Here is a 20,538-nt window from a genome sequence, read left to right on the forward strand (position 1 = left end):
AGGAGAAAACTTTTCACATTAGAATTTAGAACTAAGGGAAATTAGGCACTTAAAAAAAAATCTCTGTAGGAAACTCCAGCTGGCAATAAAAAGCCCTTCTACTTTTGTCCTGTGAGAGGAGTTTAACAATAAGGTTGTAGAGTTAGGCCTGGGTTCTCGTTGTTGTAGCACTTTTTAGCTGAGTATAGCCAGTGTCTCTAGCCTCACTTGAATCTCTGTTCTCTTCCAATGGGGAGGATAAAAATGTGTGCATTGCAGGATTGTCCAGACAGGCCTCGGGACTGAACCAGGCATAGAGGAAGCATTCTGTGAATGAAAATTCCAAGGGACAAACTCTCCGATTTTGCCCATTAGCCAGTGTGAGAGGAAGACTGGAGGGGATATTCATCTCTGTTCATTGGTTAGGGGATACTGATTAGATGTGCTTCAAAGAGATGACTTGGAATGCCACAGCTTGTCTTCTCAATATGATGTGAAGAATTTCTACCAAACGGGTAGTTCTAAGTCTACTTGTGTTCAGTAGAATCTTTAAGGAACGAACCACATTTTCTTAAACAGATGGTCCTTAAAGTGATTCCTAATTTGACATGAGTGTACAGACAACCTTTCATTGTATCGTATTCCTTTTTCTCCTGCCCAAAGAAGACCAGCATCTGTCCACTAATTTGATTGGCAGGTAACATATATGAGTGTTATTCTACATAAGATGAGGTCATGCCATCGATGTAGAGAATTGAGGCAATTGGAACCCCAAGTTGTGGGGGTGCAATGTCACAATGAGTGTGGGAAGCTTGATGCCTGTTGATTGCTGTGAAGATGATGCGAATGTGGTAGAGGAAGGCAGAACTCTGCTTCGTACCTTTGAGGTAGAATAGAGATGAATTTTCCCCATGTTCAAGACAAATACTCTTACCTTCTGTTACTGTTAATCAAGTATAAATCATTTTCAGTAAGTTAGTATATCAAGATATAATATTGAAACCTGTTGCTTTTTTCTCATAGCTTAAGAAAGACACTGTATAACAAAATATTTAACCAAACTAATAACGTCAGTGAAAATGTGAATTTGTAATGAAGTCTTTCTTTACAAAAACTGTATAGTTTATGATCATACCTTTCTTGTACTTTCCTTAAAATGTACGTAGATAGGAGTAGGAGTGTGTGTGTGTGTGTCAGGTAAATTTGTAATGTGATACATTGGAGAAACATGCTGTGAATCTCTAATTATGTTAAAGAATTATTTTCTTACTGTGGCATTATACTCATTATATACTCTACACATTTAGTTTTTGAATAGATTCCTAGCATGATAATTACATAATCATTCAGTACAGTAGAAACATCATTATGGTCAAATACTAATTAGCTACTAAAATGAAACAAAACCTAGTTCAGAGCTTACTATAACAAGTGGTTTAATATTGTAGAAAACCAAATGTATGGATAAAACTATTATTTGCTTAAAATGTGAGTCAGTTTTTCCCTACGGAGAAGAATCATTTTTCTGGATGCTCATTATCTAACTTATTGCTTGGGAACACATTGCATTCTATTATCGGTGCCTTTGTGACCAGCTCTGTGTGATGGAGCTTCCAGACAACTTGCCAGTGGGAATTCTCAGCTGGTGTGCTGCAGGCAACCGGGCACCTCACGGTTCTTGCTGCAGAATTAGGATATTGGACTAGAGGGTCTCCGAAGGCTCCCCCAGGCCACAGTTTCTAGAGGTTCTCACACACTAGCTTTATATAAGTTTCTGGGAATATGGGACATAGCAGTGAATCCTTCCTTTCTGGAGCATTGATTTGAGTCCCTTTAGTGCTGAAGATAAATGAGTTTCAACCATTTTTCTTCCTTGGTGCACATTAGGAATTTCGTACAATCCCATGGGCAATAATGAATCTTGGCATCTTTGATTTTCCAGGTGTGTTTCTAGTTGGAGAACTGTCAGGCAAGACATAAACTGGCGCAGGGGAAGTGGGAGGGTGCAAATGAAATCCCTTCCATAACCATTGAGCATACTACCCAAGAGAGCATCGCTCTCCCTCTCCTGGAGAACTGCTTTTGCAGATACAGTGGGATTCTAAGTGTTTGGCTGCTTAAGCAAAAGAGTAAAGGTCTGAGTACACACAGAGGTTCTTGAGAAGCAAGGCCTGGTGATCACCTTTCAAGAAGTTGACCATTAGAAAACTGGTGGGCACAGTCGTACTCTGACCCATATGGCCCTCCATGAGGCGAAGCCAACTTAATGGCAACTAGCGTTTACTACTAGGAGGTTTCAGTGCCGTTTCGCTTGTTGCTGCGTGGTTTGTCTAACAACTTTTCTCGTTGTTGTTAGGTGCTGTGGAGTCAGTGTTGATGCAGAGTGACCCTGTGTAGAACAGAACAAAACATGGCCTAGTCCCTTGCCATCTTCACAATTACTCTTGTACTTGAGTCCGTTGTTGGAGCCTCTGTGTCAGTCCATACTGAGGACCTTCTTGCTTTTGCTTTGTCACTGCCCCTCTGCTTTACTAAGCTAGATGTCCTTCTCCAAAGACTGATCTCTGCTAACATGTCCAAAGCACAGGAGATGAAGTCTCTCCATCCTCAGCCATCTAAGGAATATTCTGGCTATTCTTACATTACAGATTTGTTCAGTGTCTTGCCAGGCCATGGTTCTTTCAATATTCTTGATGAGCACCACAGTTTAATTGTATTGATTCTAATTCGGTTTTTCTTAGTCATTATCCAAATTTCACATGCATATGAAAGGTTTGAAAATATTATAACTTGAATCAGGCACTCTCAGTCCTCAAAGTAATACTTTCTTTTTAACACCCTAAAGAAATCTTGTGCAGCAGATTTACCAATGCAGTAGGTGGTTTGATCTCCTGACTACAGCTTCCATTACCATTGATTGTGGATCTAAGCAAAAAGACAAAATCCTTGGCAACTTTAATCTTTTCTCCTTTATCATGCTGTTATCTATTGGTCGAGTTTTGAGTATTTTGTTCTACTTTATATTGAGTTGTAATCTATTATTAACAAGTGCTTCCAATCCTCCTTGTAGCAAGCAAGGTTGTGCCTTCTGCATATCACAGGTTGTTAAAAAGCCTTCCTCCAGTCCTGGTGCCACATTCTTCTTCACAGAATACAAGCTTCCCTGATGATTTGCTCAGCATACAGATTGCGTAATTATGGTGAGAGGATACAACCCTGATGTGCATCATTTCTGGATTTTGAGCCATGCAACATTCCCTTGTTCTGGTCACACAGCCGCCCTTTGACCTGAACAGGTTCTGCATGAACAAAAGTGCCTAAGCTGGGAATCCCAGTCTGCTAAGGCTATCCATAGCTATGATCCATATAATTGAAAGCCTTTGCATAGTCAGTAAAATACATAGATATATAGAATTTTGGTACACAGTGGTATACATTAGGCCTTGTTATACTCATCTGTGCTATAAGTCTAGTAAGAATTGGGGGCATTCGTGTTGTCATATTGTTACCATTTTTATTTGAAGGAATTTTTAAAATCATAGATGATTCCTTAATTATTATTTTATAAGTCCAACTTTTAATCGATTTTTTGCTATGTTCTCTTTTCCCTAAATCTTCTCCCCACCATCTTTCTTTTTATTTTTGTCTTCTAGAAGTACTGCTTCTCTCCTAATTAATGGTTTGTCACGTAGTTTACACAAAAATCTATACAACACACACATACAAGTTTAAAGAGCACTGTTCAGGTTTATAATGTATTACAATAAACAGTACTAGCTGACTTCCTACTGCTTCAATATAGCTACTGTATTTGTGGTGTGGGGTGTTATGTGTGTGACTATTCAGTTTTGTGTTCTTCAACTTAAAATGGTATGAAAAACAAAATACTTTATTTCTTGAAAATATCTATTGGATCAATGAGGTACACAATTAGTCAAACATCCTCCTTTAATTAACAATAGGACTACCCATTTCTTTGAAGAGATTATTGGGCTTGATTACAAAGTAAACCCCAAATTTTGCAATGGCTGTGAATTTCATGAAGCCTATGACATGTTGTTCTAAGACAGTTTCTAGTCAGAGGCAAAATCATGAAATAATGAACATTTATCTGGCAGAGTTCAGTCAATGAGAAAAATCAAGGATGTTGAGTGCTTAAAATGAGCATTATTTCAATATTAAAGAATTGAGAGCGGCCATTAGGAAAAAGGATAACATCCTTGACTATTTTTACATGTGTAATTATCTTTGAAAACCATCTTGTGAAAATTAAATGTTATATGAAGTATGTCTTAATGTGCTAATATGAAATATTATTGAAAATATTCTGCCAAAGTTCTCATTTCTTTTATTTATTCTGAGGATTGCACAGAGCTCCAAATGTTGCCTCCTATTTTTAAAAAAAAACATTTAATTCATGTACTATTATTTTTAATGAAAAATGTTTTATTGTGGGCTCCTACTTACAACAATTAAGTTTTCCTTGTTTTACGTAACAAAGATTTTTTTCACCATTATTTGTTGTAAAATTTTGACTCTTATTTAAATTTGTGTTCCTTCTTTCAGAATGAACTCTTGTGTGATAAACATAGGGCCTCTGATGGCACTGTGAATTGCTAACCATAAGGTCTGTGGTTCAAAACCACCAGCCAATCTATCCAAGAAAGATGAAGCTGTCTGCCTCACAGAGATTTGCAGCCTCAACTTACACACTCACTGCCAGAGCCGCTCATAGTGCCACCTCATAGTGCCACTCTAGGATATGGTAGAATTGCCCCTTTTGGGTTTCTAGGACTTTAATCCTTCAGGGGACCTGACAGTCACATCTTTCTCCCAGAGAGGGGCTTCTGGGTTTGAGTCAAAGACCTTACTCTTAGCAGCTCGGTGTGTCACTTACTACGTCACTAGGGCTCCAATGGACAGGCCAGGAAACCCTACGTAGGGTCTCTGTGAGTCAGAATTGATGCATCAGCAGTGGGTTGGGTTTGGTATATAAATAAAACATTTGATTTATGCGATTCTGTCTCTAGCCATAGTTTTTCCTGTGTTAATATTCCAAAATGAATGTCAGATTTTTATTTCAATTAATTGTGGCTGTATTCCAGGCAATTATTTAATATTTTTTATTTAGTGAGAGTAAGCAGGAACCCGAGTAGTAGTCATTTTATAAAGCTGTTTGTTTCAGGTCAATAAAACCATATTTATATCAGTTATCTTCTGGGGTATAGAAATACCTCGATTACAGTTATATTAATGCTTTCCATTTGTAAAGCATTTTACACTTTAGAAAATGCATTTGCATCTCTTTATTTCCTTCCGCATTGTACTCTGTGTTATTTGTTGTGGTGAGACTTGTGTTTTTTTAAGTTCTACAGAGTTCCTTAGAATTCTTTGCCATTTGTTGGTTCCCTGACTATCAGTCTTGACTAGGGTTCCTACTGAGGGTGCGAAAAATAGGAAAATATTTTGCAGATTTCAGTAGTGAAATTCTTTTGCAGGTATCTTGTAGTCTATAATCCTTCAGAACAGGACCGGAATTCAGTGGTCTCCGTCTGGGTGAGTTCGTCCTCTGTGCAAGTGACCTCTGCTGCAGGGAGACCTGTGGAATTTCAAGTGAGTGCAGTTTGGGAGACGGCGAATACTGTGTCACACACAGCCTACGAGGTATGTTATTCCCATAGAATGTGAAGCAGCATGGTAAAGAAAGAATAGCCAGTATATATTTTTGAATGTATCCGTGACCCGTTGAGCCCCTGTACCAGTGTATGTGAAGTGTATGTAAAAACCAAAGAGCTTCATTGACTATTTAAGTGGAACTCTAGGAAAATAAATCTTATAACCATTTCAGGTTATACATGTTGTTCTCATTATGTTACACATATAAGTAGTACATATTAATATGTAATTGTGTCTCTTGGCCCCTATGTATAATTGTAACTTTATTCTGAAGTAAAGAAATAACTTAATCATAAATATTTAAATTTTTGTTTAACTCAATTTAATCACAATTGTGCATATTGAAATTGAGATAAATTCTACTACTGCTCTAAATAACTTGGGACACTTTTATCTTTTAATTTCAAAGGAAACATGTACTAAACCATAAAAGAATGACTTCTTCGAATAACTGCAAAGAACTACATCTTTTCTAAGACAAACCTACGGCCATTGAGTCAGTTGTGATGGATACAGGGTTTCGGAGGCTCTAAGTCTTTATAGGAGCAGACAGGATTGCCTTTCTCTCAAGGAATGACTGGTGGATTTGACACCAACCAAGCAATGACCAGCTCAGTACTTAACCCACAGAATCCCCAGGACTCCTTTGTCTAAGATAGAATCATAGGAAGTCTGGACACAGTAATAGATGCCTTTTTGAAAGTTGTGCAAACATTGTTCAACTGAGCCCCATGTCACTGGAAAGGTTGAACATTTTGGAGTCTAGAGTGTTATTTGAACTCTACTTCTCAAGGCACAAGGATCCCTGCTGGTAGGTGACATGTAGTGATCCTAGGTCAGCATTTGGAGGCCCTCCTCTGTTCTGCTGGAGAAAGACGAGGCTGTCTACTCCTGTACAGATCAAGGTCACAGAAACCCACGGGGTCAGTTCTTTGCTGCCCTGTAGGGTCTCTGTGAGTTGGAATTCACTTGGTGACAGTGAGTGTGGTTAGGCACAGCCTTAAACTGGTGGTGGTGGCGGAGTTCCATTGAGATTTTCCTGCTCTCAGCAGCCTCTAAAAGAGGTTGTTAAAAGCCATTTCTGGGTGCTATTATAAGGGTCCTTTCCTTTTGGTAAAAAGATAAAATATAATACAAGAATTGGTCACATTTTACAGGAAACATTCTATCCAGAAAAGGAACAGTTCCTGGAGGGCTGGCTCACACTTTCGGCATCAGCAGGCCTGCGCGGTTCATGTTCGATAAGCCTCAGGCAGTCATTCAGTGACTGCTTTTGATGCCTTAATGGAACCTAATGTAATATTATTACCTTTACTATTTTTCCCTAATAATTAGGAGGAATCATGTTCGCAGTAAGACTACTTTCATGGAGAATTTCTCCTCTAAACATTCATTTAGAGCACTGTGGGACAGCTGAGGACAGTCACCTAATTTCTCATATTCGATGAAACACATCCATCTACTTTGGCTGACCGAGACAAGGATGCTCTACCTGTAAATGACCAAAAAATAGAGTAGTGACATGTGCTCTTAAAAAAAATGTGATGTTTTTTGTTTTGTTTTCTCTTTGCTAAAAGTGTAAATAGCTATCCTTTCTTTAGGTTACATTTCTCTACTAAAGTATTTCCCCTGTCTTTTAAAGATCTCTTTTCTAGCACATCTACCACCATTGGGACTGAAAGTATATAAGATTTTTGAATCAGCAAGTTCAAAGTCACTCTTAGCCGACTATGTACTATATAATGGTAAAACAGAAGCTAAAGGAATTTTCAACATCAAGAATATCAAAAGTGCTGAAGAAGACATTGTGCTAGAAAACTCTTTTATTAAGCTTCGGTTTGGTCAATCTGGCCTTATGGAGGTATGTTGACCAAAGCAGTTCTGAAATGCATAGAAGTTTTATCACTTTTATAAATGCTTGTACCAGATCACTTATTCAAAGGGAAAAAGGTGTACTTAGCACTGTACCAAGTATGCGATGGCTGTATCCACTTGTGCCTGATGTGATGTGTATGTGTCGCTTATGGATGATGTTGTTGTCTCTGAGCTGCCTGTCATTGGCCCATGAACTAAGTACAGAAATTGTGAATATGATTAAATTTTATTGGAAAAATTAAAGCAATTTGACAAGAGTGAATTTGGTTCTAACCATATATGTTTATATTTGGTTTCTGACTTAAATTTCATTTCCCTAGGAATTCACTGTTATTTTACTTTATGAAAACACTGGTTTTTGTAGATGAGAAAGAAAAATCTGCTCCATCAGAACAAAAAATTTGAAAGCATTGGTCTAGACCTCCTAATTTATTCATCGCTTCCTTGATCATATGTATTTCTGACTGTTCAAAACATGAAGGTTTTAAACCACTAGGCTAAGTGTGAAACATGAGATGTTTAGCCAAGAATTTTGAATATGAAACTTTAAAGCTAACAATTTAAAAAATTTTTTCCATTAACGTGTATATTTCTTTTAACTGGCAGCTTATACTTAAAACCAGATGTGTAATTAGTATTACAATAGTGAAATGCCTTTAATCTTTTTCGTATTCTTCTTAGGAATTGATAAATAAAGAAGATGGTAGGCATCATGAAGTAAAATTGGAGTTTTCGTGGTATGGAACCACAAATAAAAAAGACAAGAGTGGTGCCTACCTTTTCCTACCTGACGGGCAAGCCAGGGTAAGTTCTAACAAAGCAGACAGGTACTTACTGAGAAAGTGATGGGGAAAGTGTGCTTCATTATTTGCTCCTGTATTAGGGATAGATGAGCTATTGGGTTCAGTGGTCTTTGCCCTCATGTATTCAGAGCAACATAGAGTTGAAAATTGGTTACGTTTTCGTGGTGAGAATGCAGTTAGGATGGTACAGTGTAAAAATGTTGAGTGAAATTCGAAGTAAAAAAATGCAGCTGGATTTGACTCAAACCACTCTATATATAATTCAGCAAAACATACATAGATGAGCATATAAAATATTTAGCCATATGTGAAACATAAATTGCCCACTGCACCTTGAGTTTTTTCTTAACTTTTAGCACTTGAATAACAAAACATTTTTTTTCTCTGCTCATCGTTGATTGTATGCAAATTGTGGCACATTTCGAAAATGAAGAAAGCAGTAGAGTTGGCCAGTTCTTCCCTAAGCCATTGGAAACCACTGCCAGCATTTTGATGTTCTGTGCATATCCTTTCCCTCCCATTCTCAAGTTCTCTATTAGATGCACATATTTTTGTTCTACATTTTTGCTCACAAGCTGATGAGACATTCTTTGAAACACAAACTTAATATATACTGTTGTGTTTATTTAAACATCTCCTATGCGTACCTGCTCCAGCAGTTCTTCAGTGTTAAACATTGTGCTAAGTGTTCTTTGCAGCATTCTCTTATGCAAGTATGAATTTGAATTTATGCATGAATTTATGCAAGCCTGAATGTGTTGCCTGAGCTGGACTTTGCAGAAGAGTCATTATGCATTCATGAAGAACGCTTTTTAAGGCTTTTGTTCACTCCCACCATGAGTTTTGAGAATGTCTATCAGTATTTTATGGCAAGCACCAAGAGTTAGACCTTAAGAGTTTTGGCAACGGCACTTTAATATACTGTAAACTAGTTTTTCGCATGATGACTTGTGAAGTTCACCTCTTGTGGGATTTCCTTGTGTTTCTTGCATGCTTTGATGACAGTCAGCACAGAGCGCCCTGGCGGCACAGTGGTTTAGTGCTCAGCTGCTAAACAAAACATTGGCCACTCTAACCAACCCCGGCGCTCTGGGGATCAGCTCCTGGACAGATGGATGACAGCAGACCAAACCCTGGGGTCAGCTCGACTCTGCTAGAAGGGGTCGCTGCAGTGACAGTCAGCTCTGTTGCGCCCCGCAACAGCCATCATAAACACACTCAGCCATTTTCTTAAATGTCGCAAACCTTTCCCCACACTTTGTCATTTAAACACTTGTAATTTTTTTCTGTTACAGTATCTGTTGTCATCTGTGTAGTCAGTTCTGTATTTTTACAAGGGTTTCCTCCTTGACTTTGATTCTTCTTTAGGTCTTTCCTATCTCAGTATCAGTAAATCTCCACCTCCTTTTTTGTTGCTGAGGGGCCTGTGCTGGAAAAAATGTTATAGGAAAGCCTGCTAACCAAAATCAAATATTTGGTTGTAAGGTATTTTATAGGCCGCAGCAAGAATTGTAGTTTTTGTTTGTTGTAAATCATTGAGTGGAAGGTAACTACAGCTCATGGTGCAGTGGATTGAGGTCAGCAGTTTGAATTCACCAACTGCTCCCTGGGAGAAAGATGTGGTGGTGTGTGCCTGTAAAGATCGACAGCCCTGGGGGACAGTCATGCTCTGTCATACAGGTCACTGGCTGAATGGCAGTGGGTTTGGTTTGTAAATTCGTGGTTGTAGTAGGCACTGCAGTAAAAAAAAAAAAGATTTTAGAAAGTAGTAGCTTCACATGAATATTATGTATGGATAGTAGTAACTGATGTTATTTAAAATTGTTTATCTTTAAGTAGCTGTAATGTCAGATAAAGGAAGATCAAACCATATATTTACAAAGAGAAAATAAATGACTAGCCAGGAAAGAGGCAAACGGTGTCTTGAAAAGAGGTAGGAGGAGCCCAGGATTCTCCATCCAGGATTCTCAGCCCCTCGTACTTTCGTGCTAAGTGGGAGAGACAAATGCTGCGTTATGTATAAAGCATGATATTAATTTCAGAATATTTTCTCTATCAGTGAGGTAAATTGGAAGGAAGCTGCACAATTGAGAAGATGCTATAGTAAAGTAGCTTACCTTGCAAGCCTAGCCTATTTATTTTGCTGCTGTGCTTTCTAAGACTCCTGATACCTAAGGAAAGAAATTCTTTATAAATACTCGGTGTTCCCAAGTGGTTTCTCAGTTTTTCTTGATTTTCAATGCTAAATAATGAAAGTTAAACCATTCATCTTCAAGTAGGTTTCTTTTTGCCCCTCCAACTTTGCAGTTTTGCTTTACACCCAGTTTTCTCTTGAAACGTACTTTATAGGATAATAAACCTAACTGTGATTAAACTATGTTTCTGAATCTTCCTTTTTGTTTAGATGACTCCCTGTGGATTATATAATCCTTGCCATGTTCCGACCCCGGAACATTAAGGAGCCACGATTATAATCAATGTCTGCCTGGAAATTGTCGCTGCTGTAGGATAATTTGTTACTCTCATAAGTAACTACACAAGAGGTCTTCACAAAGTTCGTGGAAAAATAAAATTATCTTTAATTCTGTTTTTCCATGAACTTTTTGAAGCCCCCTCCTGTTGACACTACAGAGGAATCCTAAGAGTTTTTTTAGCTGCGGGGAATATTTGAAGATCATCTAGTCCAATCAAAATACAAACATTTTAATTTCTTCTTGTCAACATTAAAAAAAATGAACCACCTTAACAATTGTCATAGCAAGAACATATTTAAATGGTAAGGTTTAGTTTTAATTTAATGATAAGTATCAGATGGTAACATTTGCCATTTTGGAGACTATTATGATTATTTCTTGGAAAAGCTTAGAAGCTCAATTTTTTTTTCTTAAAAGTGTCATTTTCTCTTCAGCTTTACGGGTTCAACACACTGCCCATTTTCAGAGTGACACACGGAAAGATCTACTCAGAAGCGACTTCCTTCTTTGACCATATAACCCATAGAGTGCGGCTCTACCACATCCCAGGTAAGAAAACAGGGACACAGCACGAAACCTGCATCTGCGGTGTCTTGATTCTTACCTTCCTTGATATGTCATTATCAACGAGCAGTAGCTTTTTGGAGATGATGTAATTTTCTAAATTTGACATCATACTTTTGTCCTGTCTTAAAATATATACCCTTTCATAATAAATAAATGGTAAAATATTTTAAATCCTTTCTTATGAGGGTCTTCAAAAAGTTCATGGGAAAATTCCCATTATCCTTCAACTCCATTTTTTTCATGAACTTTTTTAAGTCCCTTTGCAGACATGTGTATGTCATGTTTATACCTTCTCTTATCCACTGCCATTACATGTCTTAGTAATGAGAACATTAATTACATCCTATTTCTAACCTAAAAATGGTATAGAGTTTTATTTGCTTTAATAAAATGAAAGTTATGTAACATACTGTTCCTGGTGCCCTTGAGTTGTTTTCTACTCATAGCAACCTACAGGCAACCCAACAAAGCACTGCCCAGTTTGGGCCCATCCTTACAGTGTACGGCTTATCTTTCCTGTTGTCGCTCTGGGTCAGTTCATCTTGTGGAGGGTCTTCCTCTGTTTGGCTGACTCTACTTATAAAGCGTGATGTCCTTTTCTAGGGACTTAGTCTCTCCTGATAACATGTGCCAAGTATTTCATTTAATGGACCACTAATTGTCACATACACACACACACACACACACATCCTGTATTGAATTATACAATGTATCACAATAAAATGTAGCATTGCATTTTAAGAGAAAGTTTTTCTAAATTATTTGTTTATAATTCTATACTTGTTAGAGTACAAGATTGTCAATTATGCATTGCTTCTAGAATGGTTTTAACCTTTATTAACCAAACTTACAGGAATTGGACTTTTGATTCCTTTATAAATTCAATCCTGAGCAGCTGATCCTGCCAAACAAACTAGGTGGAACTCAGGACCCTAATACTATTGGAATTGCAGTTTAGTTGGGTTGATTTCTTGAATTTTGTGTTTTTAGAAGAGTGCTTTTCTAGCCCAATATTTAACCCTGTCATCAAGGCCATTGACCCTGTGATTAGTGCTTTTAGATAAAGAACTTATAGAAATGTTTCTTTAAGTCTATCCTTGCCATTATTGAAGCTGAGAAAGTTAAAGAAGGAAAAATGTTTTTCCCTAAGGTTTCAGACAGGCAAGGAATAAAGCATTTCACAAACTGATAGTAAAATGTACCAATAGGCACTGTTTGCTTTTTAATTATTGTGGATAAAGCAAAAGCATTTACAATGTTCCAAATAAAGGGATATCTCAGCTAAAGTTCCACCCTTTCATTTCAGCGTCTAAATTTATACTGATTTTGTTGAACTTTTTCAGCTTAGAATTTCATCAGTGTTTGCCTTTGGTTAGCATTTCAGGCATAGGTAAACTTCCTCATGCTACTTCATAGGTTAAAGTACATTTTCAGAATAATCCATGGTTTGTAGGTTGAATCAAGAAGTCAAAGGTCATCTGGAAGGTGGTTAAAAACCCTAGAAGATGCTGATTTTGTGTTCTGTGACTGCTTCAATTAGCTGAAATCACTCTCTTGCAGGAAAGTGAGACTTCCTCAGTATCTAGGAGGTGAGAAGCAGTGCTTTTGACCATCCATTTATAGCTTTGAGCAAGCCTTTGTGTAATACCCTAAAAGCTCTGAAATCCTATTTTCCAGCTCTTGCCAAAGGTTGCATTTATTGGTAGAAAATAGCATTATCACATCTAAGATGCACTTCTGTATATTTAACTTTGCCTAATCCTGTAGTTCTTTTTCATAGACAAGTCCTTCCTTGAGCAGAGCACGGTGCATGTTTTGACATAGACCTGTGCCATCAAACTCAACTCACCATTGTTGTCATCCGCCATAGTCCGAGATAGGCTAGGTCTCAGAGTAAATGCTAACACAAGTCAACACAGAATTCTCAATACTCAATCACGTATAATTGGCAATTAGTTTGACTTTTGTTTCATTGCTCTGTCAACTTCAAGGTATCCTCTGAGTTTTCCCTGGAGTATCTGCCCTTTAGCTGTCTTCTCTTGCAGGACAGTTTCCATGCGGTAAATGATCCCCTTCTGTTGCTGGTAGCATAGGTGAGCTTGTCATCATGGCCTATCGTGGAGATTACAAGACTGACTCAACTGTTGATGTATACTAGCAAATGCACATTCATTAACACTAAATTGCTGTCTTCGCTACCCTCCTGGTCACTGCTAGGGACTGTCCGGTGGCTGACTAATAGTCTTGATGCAGGGGCAAGGGGCCACAGGAAGTCCCTGGCTTCTGGCGCCCTGCTTGGCTCTCTTGTATTCTCAGTGTTTCTCCATTCTCAGCTCACCCCCACGTCTAATCTCTCCTTGGCTTCTGCTGCTTTTCTCCACTTGTAAAATTTCCGTTTCCCTTGTCTGCTTCTTCTCTAGGCTGTCTCCCTTCTCTGTGGTATTTCTGGCACAGAGGCTTAGTTCTCACAGGCTTTGCCTGTGGATGCGTGTGTCCATCTCTTCTCCGTCATCAAACTGGCCAATATTGGCTCCCCAAGTACCCCTTAAAGTCTTTAGTTCTCACCCTGTCTTCACTTTTAATTATAGCCTTCTGGCTCCCTGTTATGGGCAAATTCTAAAAGGCTAAGGTATAATACAGTTCCAGTGCTTGAGATCTCCTTGAGGTCTAGCCTCTAGGTAATGAGGTGTTTCAAAATACAAGATTTGATTAGTCAGATAAGAAAATAAAGGTTCTGAATAGAGCACTCAGAGTATTAGTGTAATGAAAAATAAAAACACAAACCTCAGACTGCCTCTGGATATTTCAGTAAGCAGAGTAAACTGGGCTGAATCATTTTTTTCCCCAATTAGATTTGTAGCTTGAAAGTAGTAGCTTCAGAAGTTCAGGGGAAATGACAAATAAATGTAATGCAAAGTTAACTGAGAGGAGTGCTCCTCCAGGTAACTTTTACTGTACTTGTCTGAATTGAATCTGAGACCAGCAGATAAAACCACTTCAAGTGACGCAAGAAGCTTTTCTCTCTCGCTCAGAGCAGGTCTTTTTTCAACCTGAAAGTGGCTGGTGGGAAAAGGAGATACTGTAATCATGTGAAAGCCTTCCTTCCAAACTGTGTTTGTATCTGACCCCCGGCTGTAGGGAGCAAGCCTATTTTCAGGATCCTCAGTGGCCCACCGCCATCGATTCATTTCCTTTACCCTCATTGTGGGAAGGCTCAGGTGGTTCATTGGGGTTGTAATTAAATCATTCACTGAGGCCAGTGATGGAGATCTGAAATCTTCCGAATGATTAAATATGTAGGTGTTCTAACTACTTGAAAGAGTAATCAGTCATAAGGGGGTTGGTGAGAAAAGCATAGCAAAGGCCGTGTACTAAGCAATGCTCCAGTGATCCTGGACAAACTTCGAGATTCTCACTTTGGACTCATATAAACTATACATCTGTCGGATGAATGAACCAGATACATATACAAAATGTGACTGTGTCTTAAAGCGGAAGAAAAATTCAGTCGACAGCCCTGCTTTTGTAGGGATAGCTTTCTGACTACACATACTTCAGAGGGGAAGACCTGTTTTCCATTGAGTTTTTAATGACTGATCTTTCAGAGCTAGAACAACAGCCCTCTCTTTTAAGGTGCTGCTGCTCGAATGGATTCAAAGCTTGAATCTAACATATTAAACTGATTTTGCATATGTACTAACTTTGCATCTTTGAAAGTGACTAGATACAGTTATTTGGATGATTATCAATAAATGGGACCTGGTTTGAGTTAGTACCAAATTTATGTTTTGTAAAGAAATAAAGGTTAGGGAAGAGAGACTATTAATACTTTATAATTACATATTGTAATTGTATTAGGTTACTTAGTCAATTATATAAAACATTTTATTATATCGCAGGAACAAGTGAAATGAAGCAGAAAGTGACTTAATATTGCAGATTGTCTATCTTATTGTTTGTTTATATTACACTTTTCAAATTTAGTTTACCTGAAGTACTCTTTTTTTAAAAAAGTAACCTGATTAAAAAATCCTTAGATTCTTTCATGGTCTATTGTTGTTCATATTAACCCAGAGTAATTTTTGCCTGAAATAAACTTTGGGAGGAGAGAAAGTGAAGAACAGGAATCAAACAACACTTCCCAAAATATGTAAACTATTTGATCATTATTGTTTTTATAACAAACTGAGTTGAGAAGCCTCAGTTCAACTCTGTTTGTGTTCTTTCCATGTTCTGAAAATGATAACAAATAGAGTTGAAAGTCTCCCTTTCTTTCAGGAGCACCTAAGCCATTAAAAACTACTTTAAAAATTATTATTCAGATATCACATTCAAAAGGCTTTTAGACAGATTAAATTAAAGAAAATCTGGTACTCATTACCTTTAACAGTTCTAGAAGATCACAACAACTTTGGAGAATTGTAATAAAATACAGTCTCTTACTTTGTGTCAGGATAAATAAATCAATTTTTATAGTACCCATTTTTAATGAATTGCTTTTAATGGCATTGTTTTATGATACTAAAAGATTTTTTTTATTTTGTAGAAAATAGCAGGGGGGGTTGGTTCTTTTTTTCCAACGGAAAAAGACATGTGAGGGTGAGTATTTCTTAAAGTGTAATCATCTTCCATTAAATAGAAGCTTTAAACATCACATAATATACTACTATAACTTTTTCTGTTATTCTTGAATCAGAAGGTTGAATACGATATACATACCAACCCGGGTGTCCCCATGTGGTATTTGATTCTCCACCGTCACAAAGCACATGCCTTGCAGTGACATAATGATCAGTAAGTGACATGGGTTCACTGTGGCTTCATTTGTCTTCAGAGCTGTAATCATTAGACTTTGGTGCCCTAGTTTTCTGACATCCACAGCCACTTTGAAGAATTAAGTTGCTATGGGTTACCAGTGTGTCATGTACATTTTCACTGACACAAGGTTTGGGTCCCAAAGCTGTTAAAATATATACCTTCATTGTTTGTTTATTTTTTTCCAGACTGTGTTCTGCTAGGCAAGTTTTTGCGAGAGAGTGAGTGGTGTGTGTGTATGTGTGTGTGTGTGTGTGTGTGTGTGTGTGAATGAGTGTATGAACCACGTTTCAACCCTTAGGAAGCATACCTTAAATGCAATACTATTGCCCTATCTCCCACCAACATATTATAAAAGTACAGTATATAATGGGTCTTGCTAAAAGAAAACAAACTGCCTGGAGGTAACAGGTAATGAACTGTCATCAAAAAGTAGGGAAGAGAAGTTTTCCTTTGACTGAAATAACTGAAAAATTTCTGTGTGGACATTCTTAGCAATCAGAGAGAGGTTACTTAGTTTTTCTCTTATCAATTTTTAATATATAAACCTGAATGGTATCATAACATGCCCCTTGATCTTTAGAGAATCAAAATGAGCTTTGCATAGATAAGCATATTAGGAAAACACATTGGGAATTAGCAAATTAAAGTGACGTAGAATTTATCGTTTTGTTTCTTAAAGACTTAGTTTCCTTTTTTAAAAAAATCATTTTATTGGGCGCTCTTACAGCTCTTATAACATTCCATACATCAATTATATCAAGCATATTTGTACATATGTTGCTATCATTTCCAAAACCTTTTCTACTTGACCCCTTGGTATAAGTTCCTCTTTTTTCCCCTCCCTCCCCCACCCTCTCACCCTGGTGGGAGGATCAGTATATAATCCTTGATCAATTATATACTGTTGTTATTATTTCATATCTTGGCTCCCTTCACCCACCTCTCTGTTATTCGGCCTCTGACCAGGGGTGGGGGGGACGGTTATATATCCAACCTTGTAAGGGGTCCCTCTTTCTCCCCTTTCCCCCTCCGCGGTCATCCTCCTCCTCTCATGATATCGTTACTCCCACTATTGTTCCTGAATGGTTTATCAAGAGCTCTTATCTGTAACAAAGTGTGTTCTCCAGTCTAGCCAGATTTGTAAGGTAGATCTGGGTCATAGTAGTTGGGGGTGGGTGGAGTAGGAAACATTCAAGAACTAGAGGAATGATGTGTCTTTTGTTGGTGCTATACAGCACCTTGGTTGAATCCTCCCTTTATAACCCTTCTGTGGGTGGGGGATATCCAATTGTCTACAGATGAGCTTTGGGTCTCCACTCAGTCCCTCTCATTCACATCAATATAGTTGTTTCTTTTTTGGTTTGTTTGTTTTTGTTTTTAAATCATTTTATTAGGGGCTCATACAACTCTTATCACAATCCATACATACATCAATTGTGTGAAGCACATTTGTACATTCATTTCCCTCATCGTTCTTAAAACATTTGCAATCTACTTAAGCCCCTGGCATCAGCTCCTTATTTTTCCCTCTCCCTCTTGAACCCTTGATAATTTATAAATTATTATTTTGTCATATCTTGCACTGTCCGATGTCTCTCTTCACCCACTTTTCTGTTGTCCGTCCCCCAGGGAGTAGGTTATATGTAGATCCTTATAACCGGTTACCAATATAATTGTTTCTTTTGTTTTTTTTTTGATAACCTGATCTCTTAGACACTTTGTGATCACACAAGCTGGTGGGTTTCTGCCATGTGGGCTTATTTGTTTCCTTGCTAGAGGGCTACTTGTTTAACTTCAAAGCCTTTAAGACCCCAGACACTTTATCTTTTGATAGCTGGATACCATCTGCTTTCTTTATCACATTCGCTTATGCACTCATTTTGTCTTTAGCGATTGTGTCGGGAAAGTGGGTATCAAAAAGTGCCAGGTTATTAGAACAAAATGTTCTCATATTAAGGGAGACCTTGAGTAGAGACCCAACGTCCATCTTTTTAGTATTTAATAAAAATATATGTACATTGGCCTCTATCACTTTCATTATAAATTAATGTACTTACACATATATATGTCAATAGCGATACCTCTATAAGTAGCTTTTGCCTCCTATTTCTTTCCTCTATTTCCTTTTACCTTCCTCCTGTCCCACTATCATAGTTACCCTCCATTCGGCTCTCAGTAATTCCTCTGGGATACATTGCACTTGATTAACCCCTACCAGGCATCATACACCCTCATCGCCATCAATTTTGGATCTCTTGTTGTTCCCTTATCCCTGAGTTTGTTGGCTCCCAACTCCCCCCTCCCCGCCACCTGCTCTCCCATATCTCCCCAAAACCACTGTCCCATTGTTTTCTCCTTGGGATTGTTTGTCCTGCCTATCTTATATAGATAGACATAGGGCAAAATAAAAAGAAACAAAAAAATCCAATAGATAATTCCGGGTGTGTCTGCTGACCCTTTTGTATGTTTTCTGACCAAAAAGGAGGGGCAAAGAGAGGGGGATGAAAAAAAATGAGGGGCGGGAAAGAGTTTGATGGAGAACAGGGTACTACTACACCCACAGGAAGGGTATTGGTTATGTCTCCACAGGAAAGGGAGACAGGGACCAGGCCTCATCCCAGAGCACCAAGCCTTGAGGGTAATACACTGGCATGGAGCAGCAAACTAATAAACTTGGTTTCTTAAAGATGATCAGTTCGACCTTAACTCGTGAAGACCCTTCAGAAAAGCTGTTGCTGATGCTGTCAGCTGCTGTTGCATCAGTTTCCAACTCACAGTGACCCTATGAATAACAGTGAAATGCTGCCTAGTCTTGTCTAGGTCCATGATTGGTTGCACTTTGGATTGCAAAGGTTTTCATTGGCTGATTAATATGTATTATATATACATAGTCAGTAGTGCATGAAGTCCCTTAGGCTTGGCTTCCTGTTTCTAAATTAATCTTTTAAGGATATTTGAATGTAGAGTTGATTCTTGAAGTCCCCTACTTGTTGACAAGGCTTCAGGGCTTCACTGCAGTTTTTGTTTTTTTATCCATAAAAAGATTTGTGAGGATTAACATCATTTGCAGTCAATTCCCTTCTCCCCTTCTCCAGGGCTCTGTTCCAGATTTAGTTTGATTTAAGAGTAAAAACCATTAAGTTATGGCTAGGCAGATTTAGGTAATTAAAACAGTTTTGGAATATCATAACTATGCAATTGACTGCTAAGGAGTTTTTTTCTCCCGTTAATTGGAATTTTTTAAAAAATGAAGTAAGTAGCTATGTGTCATACCTGATTATTCCCTACCGACGTGAAAAGGAAGGTTATTTTAAGGGCCTGTAAGAATATTCTGGTTACACAAATTCTGAACTCGGAGGTTATCTTGGGACCTGCTTGACAGCAGCTGCTGTGTTGTAGGCAAAGCTTCTTGGCAGGGAGTTCACACCACCCATAAATGTGTGTTGCACTGAGTACAGATACAGACACAGGTGACATGTAAAGGGGAAGTGCGATGGTTAGAGAGCCCCTGGGTGGTGCAGGTATTAACACACTTGACAGTTCACTAACTAAAAGGTTGGATGTTGGAATCCAGTCAGAAGTACATCTCAAGAAATGTCTAGTGATAGACTTCCCCCAAATCAGCTACTGAAAGCCCTATGGAGCACAGTGCTCCTCGGACACACAGGAGGCAGCCACGGGCCGGGTCAGCTCTGCAACAACTGTAGTGGGCATGATGAGGTTAAGAGTTCAGACTTGGCAATCAGCTTAACTGCATTCATTTCTTGCAACCATCTGAAGTCAGCTGCTTACCCACTGTTTGGGCAGGGTACTACCCATCTTGCCTCAGTTTCATCAACTCGAAAATGTTGACAAGAATAGTGGCTAGCACAGGGCCGGTGCAATAAGAATGAGACGGATGAATCTGTGAAAAGCCTGCTACATAGTAAGTGTTGTAGCTAAATGTCAAAGCACTTATCAGGAAGTGTCACAAGAGGCTCGAGGCGGGAGTGAGGGGCAAGATGTCGTGACAGGAGTGAGTTGTCGTGATGGTAGGACTTGGGGAAATGCCACTAGGATGGACAGAAAGGAGGAACCAAATGACAGTGTGAAATGGAGTCTGTTAGGTTGGCGGGCTTCAGTCTCCCTTGATGCCATCGTAATACAAAGCCCTGTGTCCCATGTACATTTTTAAGCTGCATCTAAAGTCTTTCATTATATATTTAAATAACGGGAAATGATGTTATTTTCGTCAAACAGCAAATATTGACATTTTAAAAATAAACAACATCCAGTGGATAGCAATTTCATGCTAAATCATGCATTTTTAAAAAGCCAGTACAAGCGCTTTAGCAGTCAGAAATTTC

At 38.4% G+C, this 20,538-nt stretch overlaps 1 protein-coding gene across 2 annotated transcripts in view; it reads left to right on the forward strand.

The window, feature by feature from the left end:
• The window catches only part of MAN2A1 (mannosidase alpha class 2A member 1), a 209,545-nt gene that overhangs the window by 145,114 nt on the left and 43,893 nt on the right, over nt 1–20,538 (forward strand). For both annotated transcript variants that reach the window (XM_075541370.1, XM_075541371.1), the window contains exons 13-16: nt 5,478–5,643; nt 7,298–7,516; nt 8,212–8,334; nt 11,242–11,356. In XM_075541370.1, the coding sequence (XP_075397485.1) occupies nt 5,478–5,643; nt 7,298–7,516; nt 8,212–8,334; nt 11,242–11,356 (623 nt within the window). The remainder of the gene's footprint in view (nt 1–5,477; nt 5,644–7,297; nt 7,517–8,211; nt 8,335–11,241; nt 11,357–20,538) is intronic.

The sequence above is a fragment of the Tenrec ecaudatus genome, chromosome 2 (genome assembly GCF_050624435.1).
Source record: "Tenrec ecaudatus isolate mTenEca1 chromosome 2, mTenEca1.hap1, whole genome shotgun sequence".
Taxonomy (NCBI): domain Eukaryota; kingdom Metazoa; phylum Chordata; class Mammalia; order Afrosoricida; family Tenrecidae; genus Tenrec; species Tenrec ecaudatus.